The sequence below is a fragment of the Neoarius graeffei genome, chromosome 8, assembly GCF_027579695.1.
Source record: "Neoarius graeffei isolate fNeoGra1 chromosome 8, fNeoGra1.pri, whole genome shotgun sequence".
In the NCBI taxonomy this organism is placed as follows: domain Eukaryota; kingdom Metazoa; phylum Chordata; class Actinopteri; order Siluriformes; family Ariidae; genus Neoarius; species Neoarius graeffei.
The window spans coordinates 88,395,078-88,422,694 of record NC_083576.1 but is presented as its reverse complement, the minus strand read 5'-3'; the positions used below and the strand labels follow the sequence as shown (position 1 = coordinate 88,422,694).

At 38.4% G+C, this 27,617-nt stretch overlaps 1 protein-coding gene across 1 annotated transcript in view; it reads right to left on the bottom strand.

Moving 5' to 3' along the window:
* Positions 1-7,394: 7,394 nt before the first annotated feature.
* Positions 7,395-27,617, bottom strand: part of LOC132891019 (cytochrome P450 2D9-like) — a 36,234-nt gene continuing 16,011 nt past the window's right edge. The window contains exons 2-6 of the mRNA XM_060928459.1: positions 9,041-9,214; positions 8,817-8,952; positions 8,494-8,681; positions 8,275-8,416; positions 7,395-8,155 (exon numbers count right to left, since the gene is read on the bottom strand). Of these exons, the coding sequence (XP_060784442.1) occupies positions 7,959-8,155; positions 8,275-8,416; positions 8,494-8,681; positions 8,817-8,952; positions 9,041-9,214 (837 nt within the window). The 3' untranslated portion in view covers positions 7,395-7,958. The remainder of the gene's footprint in view (positions 8,156-8,274; positions 8,417-8,493; positions 8,682-8,816; positions 8,953-9,040; positions 9,215-27,617) is intronic.

Below are 27,617 nucleotides of genomic sequence, written 5' to 3'. Positions count from 1 at the left end.
TATCTCTAGCTGCTTTATCCTGTTCTACAGGGTCGCAGGCAAGCTGGAGCCTATCCCAGCTGACTATGGGCAAGAGGCGGGGTACACCCTGGACAAGTCGCCAGGTCATCGCAGGGCACTTATTATTATTATTATTATTATTATTGGGGCGGCATGGTGGTGTAGTTGGTTAGCGCTGTCGCCTCACAGCAAGAAGGTCCGGGTTCGAGCCCCATGGCCGCCGAAGGCCTTTCTGTGCGGAGTTTGCATGTTCTTTCCATGTCCATGTGGGTTTCCTCCGGGTGCTCCGGTTTCCCCCACAGTCCAAAGACATGCAGGTTAGGTTAACTGGTGACTCTAAATTGACCGTAGGTGTGAATGTGAGTGTGAATGGTTGTCTGTGTCTATGTGTCAGCCTTGTGATGACCTGGAGACTTGTCCAGGGTGTACCCCGCCTTTTGCCCATAGTCAGCTGGGATAAGCTCCAGCTTGCCTGCAACCCTGTAGAACAGGATAAAGCAGCTAGAGATAATGAGATGAGATTATTATTATTATTATTATTTCATCTCATCTCATTATCTCTAGCCACTTTATCCTGTTCTACAGGGTCGCAGGCAAGCTGGAGCCTATCCCAGCTGACTACGGGTGAAAGGCAGGGTACACCCTGGACAAGTCGCCAGGTCATCACAGGGCATTATTATTATTATTGTTATTATTATTATTATTATTATTATTATTATTATTATTATTATTATTTCTCTAACAGTAGAAATGGACATTTTCAAGCGAGTAGCTTATGAAAGTCAAAAAACTTCTCCCTCATTTGGTTTGTGTGTTCACTTATCGTTCCCTTATTGATGAATGACAAATGGAATTTGGCCTCTGTCACCTCATATGTACAGCCAATAAACCAGGATGTCCAGGGGTTAAATTGGGATTGGTTATGTGGGGGGGGCTCTGCCTCGTACCCGCCCCTGCCCCCGCCGCCCTGCCCCAATATACTTTTTGGAAAATAACCCTCTAATTTGATAACCATATCATATTGCACAGAGATATACACTTTATCTGTGTGTTGTAGGCCTATGTGTGTCTTGTAGTGCCCCCCTACACATTATGGCAGTTTGAATGTAGATTGGTTGGCCAATGTAACAGATTGTACAGGTTGTTGTACACTGGTTTGAAGGAAATGATTAGTGGGGGGTCTGGGGGTCCTCCCCCAGAAGTTTTTTATTATCATACATGTTATTTGCTGAATTCTGGTGCATTTTAATAAGTTGTTAGCTGACTTTACAGAGGTAGGTTGAGCAATATCATGTTAAATCTTGTCACATGCCTACAGGTGAAAAATGTGAAGGAGAAATGTTCAGTGAGAAAATTTGAAGGCTTGCACAATCTTAAACCAAAACAGTTGATTTATTTTGGAGGATAAATGTTAAATATGCCAAAACACTGTCAGTCAAATTGTCAATCAAATATATTCATGCAGTGAATGCAACCAAATACAAACAACACTATAACATTGGAAGCATTTATTATTATTGTTATTATTATGTATTCAATTATTTATTTGGCATGTGGTGCTTTTTGTATTGTCTAGAACATACATAAGATGAGCATATTATAGCAGCAAAATAGAAGCACAATCATTTGAATGCAGCAAAAGTTTTGCTGCATTCAAATGATTGTGCTTCTATTTTGCTGCTATAATATGCTCATCTTATGTATGTTCTAGACAATACAAAAAGCACCACATGCCAAATAAATAACTGAATACATAATAATAACAATAATAATTACACTAATAATACACTAATAATATTAACAATAAATAATAATAAATTAACATTAAATTAAATATTAACAATAAATAATAAAACACTAATAATATTAACAATACAGTGAACATAATCATTATCATATTTTTTATTATTAAAAACAAAATATCAAATAATACTGAAGAGGGGAAAAATAATACTGATCTAAATATGTTGTGTTTTTATTTTTAGACAGTATGTGTTTTGCTAAACACATACTGTCTAAAAATAAAAACAACATTTTTAGATCAGTATTATTTTTTCCCCTCTTCAGAATTATTTGATATTTTGTTTTTAATAATAAAAAATATGATAATGATTATGTTCACTGTATTGTTAATATTATTAGTAGTAGTTGTAACAGCAGTAGAAGTACGTGACTATTTTGTAGCGCACTATCACTTCCAGAAAAAATTCTGATAAGCAATGAAAGCAGAATTTATGCATAGTAAACAAGATAGGCTAGCTACTTCATTAAATCCCGATGGATTAGGATCGTATGCAGGTAAAAGGGGAGACGGTGTACGGAGAAAATTATAAACAAGTCACAACGCTGAAACACAAGCCCAAAAACCCGCAAACCATGACTTCTGATTTTTTTTTTAAAGCAAGCTCACAAAAAAAGAAACCCCAAAGTCGCTTATAAAAAGCGGAATTGGCAACCCACGCAGTGTTCCAGAAACCAGAATCTCTGATCGCAAGTTCTGTTCTAAATAGCTTTGACAGGTCGTCTTGTTATCAGGAAAACTATGATCTATCTCATAAAAGTCATGGGTTGATTGATTAATAAAACGATATTTAATTATTCAGAACTGAAAATCGTGAAAAGGGTTTGTTGCTTTTGATGTGTGCGTGATCATATGCCATCCGCTCCGAGCTTATGTGCCGGGGCTCAGCCCCGGACAGCCCCGGCCCAATTTAAACCCTGAGGATGTCATAGATTACAGCTTAAAAGTTCCTGTACTCTCCAAACAACTCAAAGACGTTCAACTTAAATGGGAAACATGCTTCAGTTACATTGTTTTCACTATAAGTTCCAGAGGTACCAATAATGGTGGCACATGTGTTTTTGTTGAAAATAAGTATTTCTTGATGAGGAATTTGTTTTTCTCATTATTTCACTGAGATGAAGCAACTTCACCAAAAGGTGGATTTTTTGTAACCTTTTACTTTTTTAAACAAATTTTTAGGAAGGGTGCCAATTATTATAGAGGGCACTGTATATTTGCATTGGTTACATAACAAGCCTTGGGTTAAATCAGTAATCAGGACAGAGTCCCATTTCATTGCCATCTTTGTCATTTTGTAGTAAATGAGGACACTATACCATAGTTTTGTTTACTGAGTATTTGATGTGCTCTATTTTACTCTTTTTTTTAAATAACATGAATAAAATTTATTTGTTATTTCAATCATTTTCAACACAGCATTAAACGCTGTAACAGTCATGCCTGCAAAGCTCATGGAATTGAATTATTCACCGTACAACAAATTTTAACTGTCTCTATCAAATGTACCTATCTTTATAAAATTATCATGGAAGATACTATAGACTACAGCCAACTGACCGTCACACACACACACACACATATATGCGCTTGTTGAACATCTTGTTCCAGATTTATTCCCCCTTTGCTGTTATAATGACCTCCACTCTTCTGGGAAGGCTTTCCATTCAATTTTGGCTGTGGGGATTTGTGTTCATTCAGCCACAAGAGCATTAGTAAGGCCAGGTACTGATGTCAGGTGAGGGTGCAGTCGGGGTTCCTGTTTATCCCAAAGGTGTTCAGTGGGGATGAGGTCAGGCCTCTGGTTTCTGAAAACCATGTCAGCTTGCTTTTGTCATGCTGGAACAAGGTTTGGGCCTCTTAGACCCTGTTTACCCTTGGTTTTAAAATGCATCTTGAATGATTAGATCAGAAGTGGACTGCCGAGACACATCTCCGTTGACACCTCTGTCTATCATGGATCTCCAAGGTGTCCAGCTGCCCCCTTGTGTTCAGGTTTCGTTACTGCCTTTACACCCTGTGCAATTATGTGCTTCCAAGGTTGTGGCAACTGTGGACAAGGCCTACATATGAGTGTGATGGTCAGGCATCCAGATACTTTTGATCATATAGTGTAAGTACTTTGTGAGTAAAGCTAAGGTCTCACATAGACGCTCAGAATCGCTTCACGGTAGACGATTTTGAGCCTTCCAAGGGACAACCTGCACACATTCAGAATACGTGAGAGCCGGAGAGCTACCTTAACAACCAGGAGGGCATGGATTCCATCCCCAGAAAGTTTTGTCATCTTGAAAATTGCTGTGGGTGAAGCATCCTTGAGGCATACATGAGGCTTACATGGGCTATTGGGGGTTACGATAGTATTCTGTCACAACCATCGAGCTCAAAATGTTCATGGAACAACATTCTGCAGAAAGTGAAAAGTTTGCCGAGTAGGCTTGGCTTATTTTGTTTTGCCATAGCTATGCTGTAATGCAGCCATGAAAACTGTACACACTGTTATCATTGCCATAAGGCCTTACGTCACTGCAGCCATTGGTTTTACGGGCATCTTCTGTCACTACCATTGTGGCGACTGTGGCTTCATTTGCATATTTACTCTGTTCAAATTCCTGCGATGGATCACCTCCAAAATCTGCCGGAATGGCCACGGTCGCCCCAGCCACGGTTCTCATTGATCAGCCGGCTATGTGTGATCTTCGCATAAATTTTCCACAATGACTTTGCTGAAGTAATATTAAATATATGAATATCTTTTGTTATCTTCTATTTAACAGTTATTCCACAAAATTGAGTCGTACGTGAGCTGATAGCCGATGAGGTGCGTAGCCATGTACGATGAGATTAAGTGGAATAACTGTTTTATTCTGTCCACATTCACTGGATTTTGAGAAACAGATCATTTTTATTTTTAGCAAATTTGATAAATAAAACTTTATACAAAATGTCTGACAAAATCATTTCCACTTCGAACCCAAACAAACTGGTAAAATGCCAGTAGCAATTTGTGAAAAATGTGATAATAATAATCCTTGAAAATTTTTTAAAAAGATACGCTCTTACCACCAAATACTTTTATTCCATATTTTGTTGCTTTGGGTTTTTTTTTGGGGGGGGGGTTGTTTTCGAGTAGAGTTTTTATTTCGTCCTCGGTTGGTTCAGCAACATGCTCTGCCATTTTGTTTTTCTCTACTCATGGTATATGAGATAATATCCTAGTCATAGAGTAGCCAATCAGAGCGCGTGATTGCTAATATTTAGTGACTGTGAATAGAATAAAATATATTATTATACATGCAGGACACTTTTTTGATGGAATAAAAATATGTTTTCTGTTTCCTTCTAGTGGGTTTCATTCATTTGGTTTGATAGCATGCAATATTGTTAGCATATCACTTATCCTATGTGTATTACGTCACTCTACCCAATGGAGAATGAGTGTTCAGGGGCATAGCTGGGGGGGGGGGTGTCCTGGGGTGCCCGTGACCCCCCCTTTGTCGGACCATACATTTTTTCAATAGCCACATAAGAATATTAGAAAAGCGCCCACTGCAATTTTTCTAACATTTTCTTTTTTAAAACGAGATTGTCACCTCAGCCTCATTAGGGTTTCTATAACCTTGTTTGGACTTCCTGTGGTTTGGGCGTGAAAACCCAGTTTGTCAGAGTGTGTGTGCGGGAGAGGCAGATGTAAGTGCAGATATGTTAAATAATACACAGTGCGATATGAGCATAAAGTGCATGAAACACACACAACAGGCAAACAGTCCGAAACATCAGGGAAAGTCATAATCGAGGAAACAGGCAGGAGGTCAATTGAGGCACGGACAGAATAACAGAGGCAAAACTATACAAGATCAAGGGACAAGAAACAGGAGTTGAAAAACCATGAGGTCAGCGAGGACAGGGAACAAGGTTCAGTAAAGTACACTAGACGCGGCGTAATACTTTGCATTGTCCTTGCATGGGCGCAGTCCTTAAATAGTCCAAACATAGTTCACTGATTAAAGACAGGTGTTCTTTGTTAATGGCACCCGTGCCGGAGCCTTTGTTAATTGCATGCGTGCCTTCAGGTGCACGAGCCAAGGCGTGCAGGACTGACAGTTCTGCACAAGCGCAACACGATCGCACTAGAAGGCATAGTCAAGCTGCCAGTGTAGCTGCAGTCTCTTTAGTTGCGAACTACGAGTATTACCTCTTGTATTAATAATTTGCCATGTCAAAACAAGCGAAACTTTCCTCCTTCTTTCGACATTTAGAGAGGTAAGCAATTTATTATATTTTTTTTCTATCAAAGTTGCATTTTGTGGCTTTGAAGCGAAGTTTTAGTGTGCTGTTTCTACAACACAACATCAAGAAAACGTGGAAGAAACAGCAATAATGAAAGAGCTGGTTTCTAAGCTACCTAAAAAAAGCAATGTTAACTATTTTTTTGTTACATAATGTACTCAGGCTGCCAGTCAGTGTGTGACCCCCCCCCCCCCTTTGAAAAATCCTAGCTACGCCCCTGGTGTTGAATATGGTTTACAATATTGCATGGTTGTCAAGACAACATGACGTCAAAAGTTGGAGACGTAAAATTTCCGCGCTAGCAAGTGACAGAAACAATTTGTAAACAAACATGGCTGCCAGGTTTGCATCATTATATATGGAAGATTTTGAGAGAATTTTGAAAGACAAAGACATGGTTGAACACCTGAAGGGAATGTGTATGTATAATAATAATAATATTCGCTTTCGGGGCGGCACGGTGGTGTAGTGGTTAGCACTGTCGCCTCACAGCAAAAAGGTCCGGGTTCGAGCCCTGTGGCCGACGAGGGCCTTTCTGTGTGGAGTTTGCATGTTCTCCCCGTGTCCGCGTGGGTTTCCTCCGGGTGCTCCGGTTTCCCCCACAGTCCAAAGACATGCAGGTTAGGTTAACTGGTGACTCTAAATTGACCGTAGGTGTGAATGTGAGTGTGAATGGTTGTCTGTGTCTATGTGTCAGCCCTGTGATGACTGGCGACTTGTCCAGGGTGTAACCCGCCTTTCGACCATCGTCAGCTGGGATAGGCTCCAGCTTGCCTGCGACCCTGTAGAACAGGATAAAGCGGCTAGAGATAATACAGAAAAAAACTGATTGTTATGGGAATCTTGTTCTTTCAGGATAAATGTGGTTATTACTCTGCTCCACTCTGAAGAGATGAGTCTTCCAGGCAACAATCAGCAGCTTCCACAATAATTTCAGCAACATGGGGCAGTTCTTGTATACCCTGTATGGAACACCATTTGGTCCTGGTGATGAGGCAGATCTTGCCCTGCATACCACCTGCTGAATCTTCGTCCATTTGGGTGTTGTTGTATTGAAGTGGGAACTTGGTTCAGCAGGATCGGGCACGTACCCTGGCGGGCCAAGTGGGACGTTCCTCTTACTGTCGCCTAGCTGATGTTTGATGTTCTCCTTGAGTTTCTGCTCCATGGCTTCCAGCTTTCCACTCTTTTTTTTCAAAAAACAATAAAACTTCTCAGTTTCAACATTTGATGTTTCTTTATACTATTTTCAATGAAATATGGGGTTTCCATGATTTGCAAATATTCACATTGTTTTTATTCATGTTTTTCACAGTGTCCCAACTTTTTGGGAATTGGGGTTCTAGTCATTATTATTTCTGCACCCCAAAAATATTATTTCTTTCACTTTTCCTTTTATGAGTATTTCATGATGTTTACATGCATAACACTGGCACTAGGAAATAAAATGTAATGCATATATTTGTTTTTATATATTTACAATCACGGCATTTGGCATTTATATGCCAAACAAACATTTTGTGATGAATGCAACTTTTTAATCATTGTCAAACACTGAAAACAAGATCCAGATTTACTACTGGCAGTTTAATTTAACATGGGCTAAATAGCTGGAATTTGACTTGATTAAACCTCTTACATCCCTTTTTTACATCCTTTTTTTTCACAGAATCACAGAAAAAATAAGGCACAATTTTAGATACAAGGCCACGAGGAAGGAAGTAATTAAATGTGAAACAGCCAATCACCATGTTAATTATAACGTAACATTAACACTAGAACAACTATCACATGCCCATGAGGACAGGCTCATTTCTTCAATAGCCATAAAGATATTTTCTGTATGCAGATATACTGTATACTGGGTCTACATTTCTCTTGCTGGTTCTCTCAGCCTAAATTCCATCCTGTACGGTTTGGGTGTTATTGTTAGCCCAAACACAGGAGTGAAATCTGGTTCTCTTGCATCTTCAGGCCAAATGAACTGAAAGCGGCGCAGCAGAGTAACCAAGAAGAGGAAGAGCTCCATGCGAGCCAGACTTTCACCGAGACATACACGAGGCCCTACACATAGACAGAATACATAAATGTAGATTTGCTTTTTGTCAAATGAATTAATCTCTGGTTTGGTTAAATAAGGGTTAAATTAAGTTTGCAGTGTCTTTTCACTCCTGAGTTCTCACCAGACGAAAAAGGTAAGAAGGCCTCAGGCTTCTCAAACTGTCCCTGTTCATTTAGGAAGTTTGATGGATTAAAATCATGAGGAAACTTCCACTGGCCTTCTTCACTCAACACTGAGGACAGGTTGGGAATGATCAGAGTTCTCTGGAACACAGGGAAATAAAAAACAGAGATTAACATGTGTAGCGGAATGGTGAAGTCAAAGCAATTAAAATCGTCACCTTTGGGATGGTATAGTTCATCAGTTCAGTATCTCTTGTGGTACAGTGGAACACACTCAGAGGCACAGTGTTGGCAACACGTTGACACTCATGAATCACAGCTTGTATGTATGGCATGTTGTGTCTGTCCTCGAATGATACCTCAGATTTTCCCTCCAGAACCTCATCAATCTCCTGCTGGCATCTCTCTAGAAACAAAGCATGTATGGCACTATTATGAGATTCATTCAACCTGCCAATTTGGGCAAAAATATCAAAAGTTCAACATTGATTTAATAAACAGGTTTAGAAGATAATGCAATGGACAATTTTAAAGTTCACACTCTGGATGTCCGGATGAACCATGAGGTAGAGAATTGCTGTAAGTAGTGTGTTGGATGTGGTATCAGTTCCAGCCCCATGCAGATTCATAACATACGCCACAAGTTGTTCTTCACTGAAAGTGGATTCGCTGTCTCTCTGTTACAAACAAGACATAAAATAACACACATTAGCATGATTTGTCATCAGGCAAAACTGAATTGACTTAAATCACACAAATACAAACCTTATCAAGCTCATCCAAATAGCAGTCGACAAAGTCTCTTAGTTTTCCTGGGACTCTTGTTGTCTTGTGCTTGTTGATCATGTTTGCTGTCAAGCTTTTAAGTCTGCTGTGGTTATCAAAGGCTTTTTTAAAGGGAAGGGGCAAGGACCTCACCACAGGAAGTGCATCATAGAGCTATAAGAAAATGGGAGATTTGGCTCTTGTAGTACATGCATTCAAACCCCCCCAATCACATTTTCAATTCATGTGATACATGTCCTTCATAGATGCATCTGTATTAATGAAATATCTCCAGCTGAAACTATTACATTCTCTGGATAGGTGTAATAAACATTATTTAACAATGTCCCCATATTCATCAGATTGTTTCTACCACTGAGCATTAGGACTGTCCACTGTACATGGAGCATAGCAAAGGAGTAGATGTACCTGACTTCATCTCTACTGCACAGACTCTGGCTCCAAATTTTGACAACATGGTTCATTGGCTTCATTTCTGTAGAGTGGGAGGCAATGGAATCAAGCCGTCCATGTTTTCTACAGTTGATGCCAATTCCCACCCACCAGCCAGTTCTTCCCATGATTTTATTATAGCAGCTACTCACTGGGGAATGTGGTGCAAACACATGCTTCCTCAGAGACATGTGAAGCCGTTCAACTGCATATTTTTTGAACCGCTACTCATGCTTGGTTATAGGGTAGTGTGACAAACTTGGAGGACATTGATATCTTCCCTCTTCCACGTACATTAGCTCACAGATACCCATGATTGGTTCATGTAACTCTTCAATAGCATAGCCAGCTTTGTTCTCTTGTTCCTCTTTCGCATTGTTGCATTATGTTTTCGAAATAATTTTACTTTCCTCTTAGATGTTACACAACTGTTAACCTTTACACTTAAAATGGAATATTTAAGAGAGCAGATTATGTGTAGTTTAGGTAAAAAGACTTAGTTTCTCATCAAAATGTGATTTCATGAATTCTATATAATTAAATCAAGTTCCTAATTACTAGTTTGAATTATGTAGAGTATGATCAAGTGACATAGTATTAACACGATCCAATTATGGCCCAGTTCGATTTTGAGCTCGGGTGAGAATACAGGGTTTGACTTTTTTCAGGACTTTGAAAATGTATGATCAAAACATGTTGGAGATACAAAGACTAATTGTTATAATGTACCTCAATTCATTCACATGGAACTGATGTATGCACTTGAATTAATTTAAATTCGAGAGCGGACCGAGAGGTTGCGCGGGAGCGAAGCTGCGCGAGAGCGGACCGAGAGGTTGCGCGGGAGCAGGCCGAGAGATAGCGCGGGAACGGGCCGCGTAATAACAACAAACGCAATGCCCCCGAAGAAAGCTCCTACGGTCGAGGAGATAGATGAGATTAAAAAATCCCTCGACTTTCTGGGGGAAGAAATCTCTGCTGTCAGGATGCAGCAGAAGACCATCCTGGACCTGGTAGAAGAGGTCAAAGCTCTGAGGCTGCAGAACACGGAGAAGGCAAAGATGATCGCCATTCTCGAGAACCGAGTGGAGGAGCTGGAGCAGTACACCTGGATGAATGACATCATTGTGACCGGACTGCAGATTCAGCCCCGCTCATATGCTGGAGCAGTGGCGAGAAGAGATGGAGAGGAACTGAACGAGGAGGATGCTAACTCTGTGGAGAAACAGGTGTTAGCATTCCTGCACTCCAAGGGGATTGAGGTAAAAAGCAATAACATTGAAGCATGTCACCCTCTCCCACGGAGAAGCAACACAGGCAAACCAGCTGTAATAATGAGATTTGCCAACAGAAAGCATAAGATGCAATTGTTAAAACAAGGGAAGAAACTGAAAGGCTCAGATGTTTTTTTAAATGAGCACTTAACAAAAAAAAATGCAGACATTGCAAAAAAGGCGAGACTAGACCCCGAAGTCGCCGCCAGGTGCCGCTAAAACCGCCATTTAGAATTTGAGCCACCGCCAGCCAATAATTTTGTAAGCCAATTTGAGCCGCTATCTAATAAAATTTGGCTGAGCCACTAAGAATTGTGTACATCAAATAATGGGTTTATCCTCATCATGAGCTACAAGAAAAGTGACACAAATATGATCAACTGTACACACTAGTAGTAACACAATAGAGACGTATAGGCATACACTGTAGAGATTTAGAACTGATATCACAGCACAGAGAGCCACCACAAGCTTGCCGTTGTGACTACCTGTCTGGCTTCCCGCCCCTCACACCATTACCACGATACACTGGGGAACCCGGGAACCCACCCAGAGCATCAATCGACTCCGATATCGACGAGATGGCTGCATTCTTTGCCGCTGCTGAGGGAAAGTGTAAAGGTATTTTTTGTTTGTTTGTTTGTTTGTTTGTTTGTTTGTTTCACATACTTCGAGATTGATAAAAAAAAAGTACTCCACCACTCTACTTTCATCATAGTAAGATAGCTGCCAGTCCTTCACTGGTCATTGCTAGTGAGAGTAGATAGCTAGATGCCTTCCTCGAACAATCCAGATTAGCTTATTATTAGCATTGAACTACAATCTTGCTAGATTTATATTTACAATGAAGTAAGAGACCAGGGGACCTGTGGTAATTTGCTATTTATTCCCCCCATTTGTTTGATCCGTTCGCCCGGATATATGCCACACAGTGACGTCCAGTATCAGCCATTTGTAGCCATAAACATTTTGGTGGCTGGAGCAGCCATTAAGGTTTTGGCTGAGTCAGCTAGCCAGCCAATAATTTCATCAGCCAGCCATTATCCTGAAAACAAACGGCTTCGGGGTCTAGGCGAGACTACTAAGGAAACGGGAAAATCCAAAACACTTGGACACAAAACTGCAAGATTTTCATCAAGCTGAAGGGATCTCCAGAAGAGGCCAAGATCTTGGTCATCCGAGATATTGGGGAACTGGACAAATTCTGAGGGAGCCAAATAAAGCAATTTACAATCATGACACAAGGACTGGACACTGGACACAAGAACTGGACACTTTCCATTATACTGAGCGCAAAATACAAGATTTGGAAAATAATATTGATCCGGAAAATAATCTTTTCAGCAACATCAATATCAGCTGCCGGTATTACACTGAATATCAATACAATGCAAAGATCAGAGACGGAAATAAGATATCAATTATTCATTTCAATATCAGAAGTATGTATGCCAATTTCCATAAAATGAAGGAATATCTCAGTCAGTTCAATACTCCATTCAATATAATAGCCATATCAGAAACTTGGATCAACGATGAGATGGGAGTAGATTTTGAGCTGAACGGGAATGAATTAAATTATATCAATAGAAAGAACAAAAGAGGAGGGGGAGTGGCAATATATGTTCATAATAGTTTGGAATATAAAATTAATAATAAAATGACGGTAGCTGTTGATGATTGGATGGAGTGTATTACAATAGAAATATGCTGTGAAAAAATGAAAAATATAATGGTGAGCTGTATATACAGATGTCCTGGATCAAGCATAGAAGTTTTTATAGATTGGATGGAAAGTATGTTTATAAAATCAACTCAGAAGGTCATGTACATCTGTGGTGATTTTAACATCGACCTCTTAAATCATAAGAAACACAAAATGACAGAAGAGTTCATTAACTCAATGTTCAGTATGGGACTGTACCCAACTATTACCAGACCAAGCAGGATCACTTCTCACAGCACCACTTTAATAGATCATATATTTACTAATATCCTGGAAAATAATATAGAGAGCGGTCTACTATTAACAGACATCAGTGACCACCTACCTATTTTTAATGTATATTACTGTAATTATAGCAAGAAAAAGGATACTAAAAATTATAAATATATAAGAGTGAAAACTGAAGAAACCATGATTGCACTAAAAAATGACTTAATAGTACAGGACTGGAATGTAGTTTATAAAGAAAAAGATGTTGATAAAGCATATGAGGAATTTTTAATAATATTCAATGAACTATATAATAAAAATTGTCCTATAAAGAAATACAGTAATATACATAAATATACAAATAGTCCGTGGGTCACCAAGGGGCTACAAAATGCCTGCAAAAAGAAAAATATATTATACAGACAATTCTTAAAGCATCGAACTATAGAGGCAGAGGAAAAATATAAAAAATATAAAAATAAATTAACTAATATTATGAGGATATGTAAGAAAGACTATTATAATAAATTAGTGGAGAAAAATAAAAAACAATATTAAAGGTATATGGACTGTATTAAATGGTATTGTGAGAAATGGATCCAAAACTACAAATTACCCGGAGTACTACACTGAAAATGACAAGACCATAAATAATATGGAGGATGTGGTGAATGGTTTTAATCAATTCTTTGTAAATGTGGGACCAGATTTAGCGGCAAAAATAAAGGAACCTGAGACAACACAATGTGGGAACATAGAAGATATGGGGGACAGAAATCCAAGTACAATTTTTCTAACTGCAACTGATGAGGAAGAAATTATCCAAATTGTAAGAAAATGTAAAAACAAAACTTCTGCAGACTGGAATGATATAGACATGTTAACAGTAAAGACAGTTATTGAGGGAATTGTGAAACCACTCACCCACATCTGCAATTTATCTTTTCAATCAGGTACATTTCCAGACAAAATGAAAATTGCAAAAGTGATACCATTGTTTAAAAATGGAGATAGACACCATTTCACAAACTACAGGCCTGTTTCTTTACTCCCCCAATTTTCCAAAATACTCGAAAAACTTTTTTCAGATAGATTGGACAAATTCATTGAAAAACACAACCTCCTTACAGACAGTCAATATGGATTCAGAACGGACAGATCAACATCGATGGCACTAATGGAACTAATAGAGGAAATCACAAAATGTATAGACAATAAAAAAATAGCAATTGGAGTATTTGTGGACCTAAAAAAAGCATTCGATACTACTGATCATAATATATTATTAAGTAAACTAGAAAAGTGTGGTGTTAGGGGAGTTGGGTGGAGTTGGCTGTCGAGCTATCTAAGAAACAGGCAACAGTTTGTGCAGATAGGTGACCATAAATCTGATTTCATGAATATTAAATGCGGGGTACCACAGGGGTCAATATTAGGTCCGAAATTATTCATAATATACATCAATGACATATGTACAATTTCGCAAGAACTGAAATTTGTTTTGTTTGCAGATGACACCAATATTTTTTGTTCCGGTGAGAATTTGCAGCAGACTTTAGAGATAATCACAACTGAAATAAATAAACTAAAACTATGGTTTGACAAAAATAAATTATCATTAAATCTAAGCAAAACAAAGATTATGTTGTTTGGGAGACATAAAATAGGTTGTAATGTAGAATTGATAATAGACAATATTAAGATAGAAATGGTACAGGAAATTAAATTTCTTGGTGTGATTTTGGATCCTAAAGTCTGCTGGAAACCTCATGTAGGATACGTACGAGCAAAACTGGCAAAGTGCTTGGCAATTCTGTGGAAAACAAAATATATTCTTGATTGTAAATCTTTGCATACTCTATATTACTCATTATTTTTGCCATATCTGACTTATTGTGTCGAAGTCTGGGGAAACACCTACAAAACCACTCTGCAGCCGATATGTACAATACAGAAAAGAGCAATAAGGATAATAAACAAAACAGGATACAGAGATCACACAAACCCAGTATTCATAAAATCACACATGTTGAAATTTATGGATCTGGTCAAATTCAGAACAGCACAAATAATGTACAAAGCAAGAAATAATCTATTGCCGAAAAATATACAAGGAATGTTTAGTGAGAGAGAGGGGGGATATAATCTAAGGGGAGACCTAAATTTTAAAAAACCAAAGGTTCGAACAAATATGAAAAGCATGTGCGTATCGAGCTGTGGGGTGACTTTATGGAACAGACTGGAGACAGAAACAAAACAAAGTGCAAATATAAATCTGTTTAAAAAAAGGTACAAAAAATATTTTTAAACAAGTATATTACAGAGGAAGTATGTTAATGGAGGATGATGAGGGATAAATAGAATAGGGTTGATTGTTATATTAGAACTAGCTTAGTATATGGTAAATAATTATTTATGGGGATAGATATCTTCATATTTACTGGGATAAGTATGTAGTAGATATTTTTTTGTAATTATATATTTATATAGATATTTATGAAGTGTATGTGTTTGTATGTATATGTGTGTATATATATATATATATATATATATATATATATATATATGTATGTGTGTGTGTGTGTGTGTGTTTATGTATGTATGTGTATGTATGCATGTGTATGTATGTATATGTGTATATATATATATATATATATATATATATATATATATATATATATATATATATATATATATAGAGAGAGAGAGAGAGAGAGAGAGAGAGAGATATGTGTGTATGTATATATATATATATATATGTATGTATGTGTGTGTGTGTATGTGTGTATGTATATATATATATATATATATATATATATATATATATATATATATATATATATATATATATGTGTGTATATGTGTATATATGTATGTATGTGTGTATATATATATATATATATATATATGTGTGTATGTATATGTGAATATATGGATATGGATATGGTATGTAGTATATATTTATTTTTGTAATTATAAATTTATATGGATAATCATGAAGTGTATATATGGTATATATTTTTATAGGTGTATTAATGTAGTTTGGATTTCGGGGTAGTTAAAAAGGGGTGGGAAATTAAAAAAAAGTATTGTACTTCTTCCCACTCCTTTTTCGAACAATGTGCGGTGTATTGTAATGTATTAGCTCTTTATGTTATTTCATTTATTCTTTTTTTGGTCACTTTTTTCATTTTCTTTCTTTTGTATGTACAAATAGTTACATACATTTTTATACATGTTCGAAATAAATAAATTCATTCATTCAATAAATTCATTCATTCATTCAAATTAATGAGATTTTTTTCACTGTGCAGTCAACCAGGAATTCAAAAAGTGTTTTATGATATTGCTGTTGTTAGACTATTTTATGAGTGCAGTTAAAGGCATATAAACAACATCATACAACACAGCAAACTGCACTTCAATTAACTATTCCTTGGAGCACATCAAGGTTCGGTCCTAGGAACTCTTCTTTTTATCGTGTTTATCAATGATCTCCCAAAGTCAATTCATCATTGCAAGGTTGTTCTGTATGCAGACAATACAGACCTGTTCTTTGCTGGTAAGGACGTCCATTCTATGGAGTTACAGTTGTGGTCAGAAGTTTACATACAGTGACATGAATGCCATTTTGGATATGAATGTCATGGCAGTATTTGGGCTTTCAGTAATTTCTTTGAACTGTTCTTTTTTTTGTGGCAGACTGATTGTACAGCATACATCTTTAATTAAAAAAACCCACTCGACTTTGGTGCACAAGTTTTAATTTTCTTTGGGTTTTCTGAAATCAACACAGGGTCAAAATTGTACATACAGGGTCAAAAATTTACATACGCTCACTTACAGTGCTCAGCGTAAATGAATACAACCCCTTTAAAAAGTAACATTTTAAACAATATCTCAATGAACACAAACAATTTCCAAAATGTTGACAAGACGAAGTTTAATATAACATCTGTTTAACTTATAACGTGAAAGTAAGGTTAATAATAGAACTTAGATTACACATTTTTTCAGTTTTACTCAAATTAGGGTGGTGCAAAAATGAGTACACCCCACAACAAAAACTACTACCATACGTCTAGTACTTTGTATGGCCTCCATGATTTTTAATGACAGCACCAAGTCTTCTAGGCATGGAATGAACAAGTTGGCGACATTTTGCAACATTAATCTTTTTTCCATTCTTCAACACTGACCTCTTTTAGTGACTGGATGCTGGATGGAGACTGATGCTCAACTTGTCTCTTCAGAATTCCCCATAGGTGTTCGATTGGGTTCAGATCAGGAGATATACTTGGCCACTGAATCACTTTCATCCTGTTCTTCTTCAGAAATCCAACAGTGGCCTTAGATGTGCGTTTAGTCATGTTGGAAAAGTGCACGACGACCAAGGGCACGGAGTGATGGTAGCATCTTCTTTCAGTATAGAGCAATACATCTGTGAATTCATGATGCCATCAATAAAATGCAGCTCCCCGACACCAGCAGCACTCATGCAGCCCCACATAAGGACACTGCCACCACCATGTTTCACTGTAGGCACCAAGCATTTTTCTTTGTATTCCTCACCTTTGTGACGCCATACAGTTTTGAAGCCATCAGTTCCAAAAACATTTATCTTGGTCTCATCATTCCAGAGTATAGAGTCCCAGTAGTCTACATCTTTGTCAGCATGGGCCCTGGCAAACTCTAGGCGGGCTTTTTTGTGTCTGGGCTTTAAGAGAGGCTTCTTTCGTGGACGGCATCCATGCATGTCATTCCTCTGCAGTGTCCACCATATTGTGTCACGGGAAATAGTCACCCCAGTTTGGCTTTCTACTTCTTTAGATAACTGCAGTGAATTTGCATGCCAATTTTCTTCAACCCTTCTCATCAGAAGACGCTCCTGTCGAGGTGTTAACTTCCATGGACAACCTGGATGTCTCTGTGAGATGGTTGCAGTTCCATCTTTCTTAAATTTTTGTACCACTTTTGCTACAGTATTCTGAGTGATAAGTAAAGCTTTGCTGATCTTCTTGCAGCCTTCACCTTTGTGGTGGAAAGAAATTATTTTCCTTGGGGAATTCTGAAGAGACAAGTTGAGCATCAGTCTCCATCCAGCATCCAGTCACTAAAAGAGGTCATTGTTGAAGAATGGAAAAAAGATTGATGTTGCAAAATGTCGCCAACTTGTTCATTCCATGCCTAGAAGACTTGGTGCTGTCATTAAAAATCATAGAGGCCATACAAAGTACTAGACGTATGGTAGTAGTTTTTGTTGTGGGGTGTACTCATTTTTGCACCACCTTAATTTGAGTAAAACTGAAAAATGTGTAATCTAAGTTTATATTATTAACCTTACTTTCATGTTATAAGTTAAACAGATGTTATATTAAACTTGTCAACATTTTGGAAATTGTGTTCATTGAGATATTGTTTAAAATGTTACTTTTCAAAGGGGGTGGACTAATTTATGCTGAGCACTGTACATTATTAACTCAGAAGTGCTGAAACTTCCAAAATGTCTCTTATCTTGCCAAGGCTGAGATCTCTTAACTTCCTGTTCGTGATTATGATTGACAATAGCTGGTAGCTTCTCTGTGCCTTCATAAAAAGGGTTTGTTTAAAGAACTCATTGGATTGACCAACATACAGTAAAATGGGAAAGTCCAAGGAGCTCAGTGCAGATCTGAGAAAGAGGATCGCAGATATACACAACTCCGGAATGTCTCTTGGAGCCATTTCTAAACAACTGCAAATTCCAAGATTAGTTCAAACAATTGTATCCAAGTTATCATGGGGTGTAGTCACTTTGCCAAGCCATTTTGCTTCAGGAAAACCCAAACTGTCACCCTCAGCTGAAAGGAAGTTGGTTTGGATGGTCAGGAACAACCTGGGAACCACCATGGCACAACCCTGCCATGAACTGGAAGCTGATCACTGTCTACAGTTCAGATCACCATGGACTAAGACCATGAAGAGTCATGAAATATCCAACCAGAATTCTGCCACAAGCTTCTTCATGGTAAACAAAAATGTTTGGTCAAGGTCAATCTTGTGAAGAGGCATTTTACCCAAATATTAGGTGTGCTGTATATATATATATATATATATATATATATATATATATATATATATATATATATATATATATATATATTTTTTTTTTTTTTTTTTTTTTTTGACCCTGTATGTATAATTTTGACCCTGTGTTGATTTCAGAAAACCCAAAGAAAATTAAAACTTGTGCATCAAATTCTAGTGTTTTTTTTAAATTAAAGATGTATGCTGTACATTCTGCCACAGAAAAAGAACAGTTCAAAAAAATGACTGAAAGCCCAAATACTGCCATGACATTTATATCCAAGATGACATTCATGTCACTGTATGTAAACTTCTGATCACAACTGTATTTCTTGAGGAAAATCTTCATGCCTTCAATAACTGGTTCTCTCTTAACAAGCTAATCATAAATTTTACCAAAACAAAAGTCATGTTTTTTGGTTCTAACCAATGACTTAAAAGATGTCCAAAGTCAGTATTGTCATTCACAGGAACTGACCTAGAAGTTACAGATTCTTTCAAGTACCTCGGTCTGACCTTTGATCCTATTATGACCTGTTGTAATCATCTTGATGATCTGTCTGGAAAAGTAGCTAAAAGGTTAAATCTTTTGAGGAGTAGAAAGTATCTCACTGCGGACACGTGCAAATATCTTCACGGCTCTTTGGTCCAGGCTCTTTACGAATACTGTGATGTGGTCTGGTCTAATGCTGACAAGACAAGCCTTGACAGATTACTAAGGTTGCAGAAGAGAGGTGCCTGCATTATTCTACAAAAGAAGACCAGAGAAGAACGATCTGAAAACTTGTTTAGAGAGTTGAGTTGAATCCGTTTGACTGATTGTTGGACTTTCCATAAATGCCTATTTGTATTCAAATGCTTGAAAGGACTTTGCCCCTCATACCTCAGGAACATATTTACCTGCAATTCTGAAGTACATACAGTGCCTTGCAAAAGTATTCATACCCTCTGAACTTTTTCACATTTTTCCACCTTACAACCACAAACCTAAAAGTTTTTAATTGAGATTTTATGTGATAGACCAACACAGAGTAGCACATGATTGTGAAGTGAAACAAAAATGATAAATGGTCTTCAAAATTTTAAACAAGTAAAAATCTGAAAAATGTGGTGTGCATTAGTATTCAGCCCCCTGTCCTCTGATACCTCTAAATACAATCCAGTGCATTCAATTGCCTTCAGAAGTCATCTAATTAGTTAATAGAGTCCTACTGTGTGTAATTTACCCGCATCATGAAGACCAAAGAACTCACCAGACAGGTCAGGGATAAAGTTCTGGAGAAGTTTAAAGGAGGGTTAGGTTATAAAAAAATATCCCAAGCTCTGAACATCTCAAGAAGCACTGTTCAATCCATCATTCAAAAATGGAAAAAGTATGGCACAACTGCAAACCTACCAAGACATGGCTGTCCACCTAAACTGACAGAGCGAGCAAGGAGAGCACTGGTCAGAGAAGCAGTCAAGAAGCCCATGATCACTCTGGAGGAGCTGCAGAAATCCACAGCTCAGGTGGGAGAATCTGTGCACAGGACAACTATAAGTCGTACACTCCACAAATCTGGCCTTTTTGGAAGAGTGGCAAGAAGAAAGCCATTGTTGAAAGACAGGCATAAGAAGCCATGTAGGGGACACAGCAAACATGTGGAAGAAGGTGCTTTGGTCAGATGAGACCAAAATTGAACTTTTTGGCCTAAATGCAAAGCGCTATGTGTGGCGGAAAACTAACACTGCTCATCACCCTGCACACACCATCCCCACTGTGAAACATGGTGGTGCCAGCATCATGCTATGGGAATGCTTTTCTTCAGCAGAGACAGGGAAGCTGGTCAGAGTTGATGGGAAGATGGATGGAGCTAAATACAGGGCAATCCTGGACGAAAACCTATTGGAGGCTGCAAAAGACTTGAGACTGGGAAGGAGATTCACCTTCCAGCAAGACAATGACCCTAAACATACAGCCAGAGCTACAATGGAATGGTTTAGATCAAAGAATATTCATGTGTTAGAATGGCCCAGTCAAAGTCCAGACCTAAATTCCATTGAGCATCTGTGGCAAGACTTGAAAATTGCTGTTCACAGACGCTCTCCATCCAATCCGGCTGAGCTTGAGCTATTTTGCAAAGAAGAATGGGCAAAAATGTCACTGTCTAGATGTGCAAAGCTGGTAGAGAGATACCACAAGAGACTTGCAGCTGTAATTTCAGCAAAAGGTGGCTCTACAAAGTATTAACACAGGGGGGCTGAATACTAATGCACACCACATTTTTCAGATGATGATGATGCCCTTTATTGTCACTAGTCACATGTACCAGCGAAATTAGCCATCAACCTGATCGTACATATACAACATACAATTGACATAGGGTAGACAGGACAGGAAGACAGGGATAAAGATAAAAAGGAAACACAACATGAGGAGAGATAAGGAAAAAAAAAAGAACGCCCCCCCCACTATGCTCCTGTCAGGAGTACAGTGTGGGAACATTTAAAAAAACCTTTGCATAAGCACAACTACAACACAGGTACACTTTAAACACGGGACTTGAGGGGGGGAATCAGGGGTAAGGGGGGGGGGAGGAGGTAATCCAGCGCAAGCAACCAGCCATCCGCTCCTGCAGCCATGAAGGCGCTGGTCACGCACCCGCTTGTCACACTGGGGGTAAAAATGGTGACCGCGGAGAGTTAGAGAGGAATGTGAGGAATGCCAGTGTCTCCCGGCATTGACCTTCAGGGGGAAATGTTTTCTCAGCAACGGCCTGAAACAAGGCCGGTTCTGTCTCAGGGTGCCGAATGTCGATAAGATATGAATTGTTTGGTCTATCCAGACGCAGTCTTTGCACGTCCTCACCGCTTGTCCATATCTGTCCATTCTATTCAAATTGATCTCCGAAAAACGTATTCCCTGCAAAGCTGAAAGCTGCTCCGAGATAACCGTTTTGTGGTTAAAGTTCTGAATGTCCACAGTCCAAGTGCCAACAGCTTTGCCCACCACTCCAATCATATCGGGCAGCTTTGTGGGGCTTTGAACAGCTGTCACCGTTGTCTGATTTCCTCGATATACCAGGGCAATGCCTATTCCAATCAGCAAAAGTCCTGTAATCATGGTTGCGTATAGGTAGATATCTTCAATGTCCTCCACAGAAAGAATCGCCAGGCACACGACCCACCACTGCTCCCACGCGTCCATCGTGTAACCAGCCGCAAACGTTCCGGCAGGACAAACAGGTTCCCCCGCACCCAAAACTGTGTCAATTTCGTTAGGAGACCAGTTTATCAATTCCATGCTTTTTAGTTTAGAAAGTAATGCAGGAAGAGTCTCTTCAAAAAGTACAGCAGACGAGACAAGACACAGAAGCACAAGCAGGGAAAAAAAGGAGGGAATGCATCCACCTTCCATGGAAGCAGATTTTTTTTTGTTTAAAATTTTGAAGACCATTTATCATTTTCGTTTCACTTCACAATTATGTGCTACTCTGTGTTGGTCTATCACATAAAATCGCAATAAAAAACTTTTAAGTTCGTGATTGTAAGGTGGAAAAATGTGAAAAAGTTCAAGGGGTATGAATACTTTTGCAAGGCACTGTAACAACAACACAAGAAACAAAATATCATCCAAGTCTGGTTATAGCTCCTTCAAATATTCTGCTGCTAAATTATTCAACAGTCTGGATTCTATAGTTAGAAATCATTTTGCTCAAACTATTATGTAGATAACAAAAAATCTTCGAGATTAACTCTAAATTGTCCAGTGTACTCAAGCCTCTAAGTTATTATAATTTTCACACTATTTCATAAAGGTTCCATTGTCAATATAAATCGCCATAACTTTTAATATTTTTATCCATATTATTATATTTTTATTTATTCTATTTGTTATTCTATATTTGCCATTAATTACCTCACTCGGGACAGAGTCCACCAGGGGGTGAGGTATTGTTTTTGGTCGGGTTTCTTTGTTTTTTTGTTAAGGATATTACGGGAAAACGGCTAGACCAATCTTCATGAAACTTTCAGGATAGATGGCCATTGGTCTCAAATAGAACCTCCAACATGTTGAGGGTCATCCGGTCAAGGTAACCAAAAAGGTCAAAATCATTTTTGTTGTGTCTACTGCCTTATATAGAGGTGCTAGCCACTATGTCATCATGCTGTAAGAATGTAAGAGTGTAACAACTGCGCACTGCGCATACATGTGTTCCGATTAAAATGGTCGTGAGCAGAGGTGGAAAAACTGGATTGACAAAGTAAAAGTCCTGCTTAGGTTTTCCTTCTGCCTGTGCTCTCAACACAGGTGATTTCACCAATTAGCTCATCAACCTGGCTTAGGGGATGTGGTAATTAGGATCAGCTGGTTCATTGAATTGGCTGGAGCAAAAATGTGGCAGGGTTTTTACTTTCTGCACCCGGGTTTTTCCACCTCTGTCGGTGAGCATATACAATTTGGTTCACCATTCGAAATAAATGGACTAGACTAAAGAAATTGCTTTCAGACAAGTTTATGCTTATTCCAGAGGGAAAGTGTGTTCCACTGAGCTCCAGCGCCAGGCCATTTCCAGGAAATAAGAGTTTCCTGGAAATAAGGTCATGGTGACAGCTTTCGGTTCGGAGGTTTCGGTTTCGAAAACTGTAAGAGGTAAGAGTAGAATAATATAAAGTACAGACACTTGGTATATTTTACTTCTGTGATTTTTAAAATTGTTCATTTTTGGATTATGCTTCATTTTTGTGGCTACTGCCTCATAGAGGAAATTATGCTATATTTACTGTATGGACATGGTATTAGAAAAATTTTTCCTTATAAGCCGGAGCCACATGTACCCATAGGGTACCTATTTTTTTTCGCAATATCTTCCTTCATATTCATCATAAGTGCTACCTTGCCCGGTTTGTTTGCCATGCACAGCTTTGATGTAAATAAGTGTCAGCTTATGTCAGCTCCACACTTGCATCCAAGAGGCAGGCCGACAAACGTCACTCCAAGGCACCCACTTACCGAGTAGGTCAATGAGTAATGCTCTCCATGCACCACCTGCCACTTAGTCTCTCGCAAGCTAGCACCCAGGTTCCTTGGACCCTTCCTCTTCAAGAAGGTAATCAACCAATGTTCTGTTAGACTCACATTACCACTCACCATGCGACGTGTTCACCCTATCTTTCATGCATCTCAGCATAAACCTCTGGTCTCCAGTCCTTTGCTACCGGGTGACATTTGTTTTGCCTGGCAAAACAAACCTCACCCAGTTTGTTTGCCATGCACAGCTTTCATGTAAATAAGTGTCAGGTTTGAAACCCTGTGTCTCATAAAGATTATTATTATTATTATTATTATTATTACAAATATATACAGGCTACAAATTACATTTCCAGTTTCACTGTTTTATGGCTACACTGTTAATGATGGAAATAAATAAATCAGTGTATTATATTACACTATTTAAGCACATACAATTTAGTAAAATGTGTGGATTTGTGTTGATGACACGGTGTCTCAGTTGAAATACTTGATTCTGGAACTGTGAGTGTGCAGCACTGAAGCTCATGTCCCTCAACACAAACCTCCTTATAACTCAGTGACTGTTCTGAAATGCTGAAACAGCTGATACGAAACCTGACAGCTTTCCTCAAAAGTGGCCCAAGGGGACTGGAAAGCAGATAACAAGTAATCCTCTGAATGTGCTCAAATTTGAATTTAATTTAATTTTAGTTATTTACAGTGGTGCTTGAAAGTTTGTGAACCCTTTAGAATTTTCTATATTTCTGCATAAATATGACCTAAAACATCATCAGATTTTCACACAAGTCCTAAAAGTAGATAACGAGAACCCAGTTAAACAAATGAGACAAAAACTATTACACTTGGTCATTTATTTATTGAGGAAAATGATCCAATATTACACATCTGTGAGTGGCAAAAGTATGTGAACCTTTGCTTTCAGTATCTGGTGTGACCCCCTTGTGCAGCAATAACTGCAACTAAACGTTTGCGGAAACTGTTGATCAGTCCTGCACACCGGCTTGGAGGAATTTTAGCCCATTCCTCCGTACAGAACAGCTTCAACTCTGGGATGTTGCTGGGTTTCCTCACATGAACTGCTCGCTTCAGGTCCTTCCACAACATTTCCATTGGATTAAGGTCAGGACTTTGACTTGGCCATTCCAAAACATTAACTTTATTCTTCTTTAACCATTCTTTGGTAGAATGACTTGTGTGCTTAGGGTCGTTGTCTTGCTGCATGACCCACCTTCTCTTGAGATTCAGTTCATGGACAGATGTCCTGACATTTTCCTTCAGAATTCGCTGCTATAATTCAGAATTCATTGTTCCATCAATGATGGCAAGCCGTCCTGGCCCAGATGCAGCAAAACAGGCCCAAACCATGATACTACCACCACCATGTTTCACAGATGGGATAAGGTTCTTATGCTGGAATGCAGTATTTTCCTTTCTCCAAACATAACACTTCTCATTTAAACCAAAAAGTTCTATTTTGGTCTCATCCATCCACAAAACATTTTTCCAATAGCCTTCTGGCTTGTCCATGTGATCTTTAGCAAACTGCAGACAAGCAGCAATGTTCTTTTGGAGAGCAGTGGCTTTCTCCTTGCAACCCTGCCATGCACACCATTGTTGTTCAGTGTTCTCCTGATGGTGGACTCATGAACATTAACATTAGCCAATGTGAGAGAGGCCTTCAGTTGCTTAGAAGTTACCCTAGGGTCCTTTGTGACCTCACCGACTATTACATGCCTCCATCTTGGAGTGATTTTTGTTGGTCGACCATTCCTGAGGAGGGTAACAATGGTCTTGAATGTCCTCCATTTGTACCCAGTCTGTCTGACTGTGGATTGGTGGAGTCCAAACTCTTTAGAGATGGTTTTGTAACCTTTTCCAGCCTGATGAGCATCAACAACGCTTTTTCTGAGGTCCTCAGAAATCTCCTTTGTTCGTGCCATGATACACTTCCACAAACATGTGTTGTGAAGATCAGACTTTGATAGATCCCTGTTCTTTAAATAAAACAGGGTGCCCACTCACACCTGATTGTCATCCCACTGATTGAAAACACCTGACTCTAATTTCACCTTCAAATTAACTGCTAATCCTAGAGGTTCACATACTTTTGCCACTCACAGATATGTAATATTGGATCATTTTCCTCAATAAATAAATGACCAAGTATAATATTTTTGTCTCATTTGTTTAAATGGGTTCTCTTTATCTACTTTTAGGACTTGTGTGAAAAACTGATGATGTTTTAGATTATATTTATGCAGAAATATAGAAAATTCTAAAGGGTTCACAAACTTTCAAGCACCACTGTATCTTTAAAGAGCAGCATACACCTTGACACTTCATACAAATTTCAAATCAAACTGAAGAATATCTACAGCAACTAAAGCAAACAAAAAAAAATGGATTCTTTTAAGCATAAACTTTCTTCAAAGGTTCACATTTTTTACAGCCAGGGACCCCGTAACTGAAAATTCACTCTACTGGCTAACTGATTTTTGAAAATAACCCAACTATACAAATATTTGACCCATTGTTTAAATGCATTTAAAAAAAAAAACACGAAAGGAATATATCAGGTCCAAAATGATATTATTTGTAAGACATTGCTTATTGCTCTCATTTGCACTGACTGTAATAACTCAATAATAAATATAATAACTTTTCTAATGTTGAGTTGTGATTTCCCCAACACTAACATGGAATTAAAAGCCATTAGCATTAATCTTAGTCCAAATAACAGTGGTCAGGCAATGTTGAAGTGACAATTGGTTATTTGTAACTATTTATAATCGCAGTGTTTATAATCTGGTGTCGCCCAGATGAGGATGGGTTCCGTTTTGAGACTAGTTTTCTCAAGGTCTTTTCCTCACATTGTCTCAGGGTTTTTTTGTTTGTTTCTTTTTCTTGTCACTTATGCCACTTGCCCACTATGGATCTAAATCTACAAATCTACCAAATTTCTTTTAACTTGTTTTGTGACAATGTCTATTATTAACAGTGTTACACAATTAAAATAGAGTTGATTTGAGCTTACCATTGCCCAAGGTCCATTAGCCAGCTTTACGTTTTCAGTAAATAGCCGAACGTAGACTTTAAGGGTTTCATCGCCATAGTCATAGCGAGTACCAAACAAAACCAGGTAGATGATATTTGATGCTGCATCATGGAACAGAGTCTGAGGATACATGGAGCTTCCTACAAATAGACAAGCTTTGTTGATGTGTTTTTACTTGCTTTGTAAAAGATTTTTTATTGGGCAGCTATAATCAACAGAAACATGATTAATAAAGTAACATGTTGATACCAGCATGCTTGTCCAATTTTGCAACAACGTGTTCAATTTCTCCAAGAATCCTCTTCTCCATAGACTGTTTCCCCAAGCCAAAGTTCCTTAAGGTCATGAGAGCAAAGCGCCGATGCTCCTTCCATTGAAGACCATAATCAGCCATTATGACTCCTGTTTCATTTTACTCATATTAGTAACACACATTAGCACTGCACTAACAATACATTTGTAAAATAAATTTAATACAGTCTGGTGATGAGGGACGAGTGATTGTTTGTCACAGAGCTCACCTTTTCCTTTAGGTATATCCTTAATCATGGAGTCTGGGCGTCCTGAAAAGTCTGCAGATTTGGTCACCAGAGCTTCTTTTATGGCTTTTAAACCATGAAGAACAACAGCTGGTTTTGTCCCAATATACAGACTGTAAATGTTTCCATATTGCTCAGCCAACTAAACATACAATAATCAACAAATATTATTTCAGCAAAACATACACACATTGCAAATGTGTCATGAGGTAACATGCCTGCTGTTCTGTCATAAGCTGG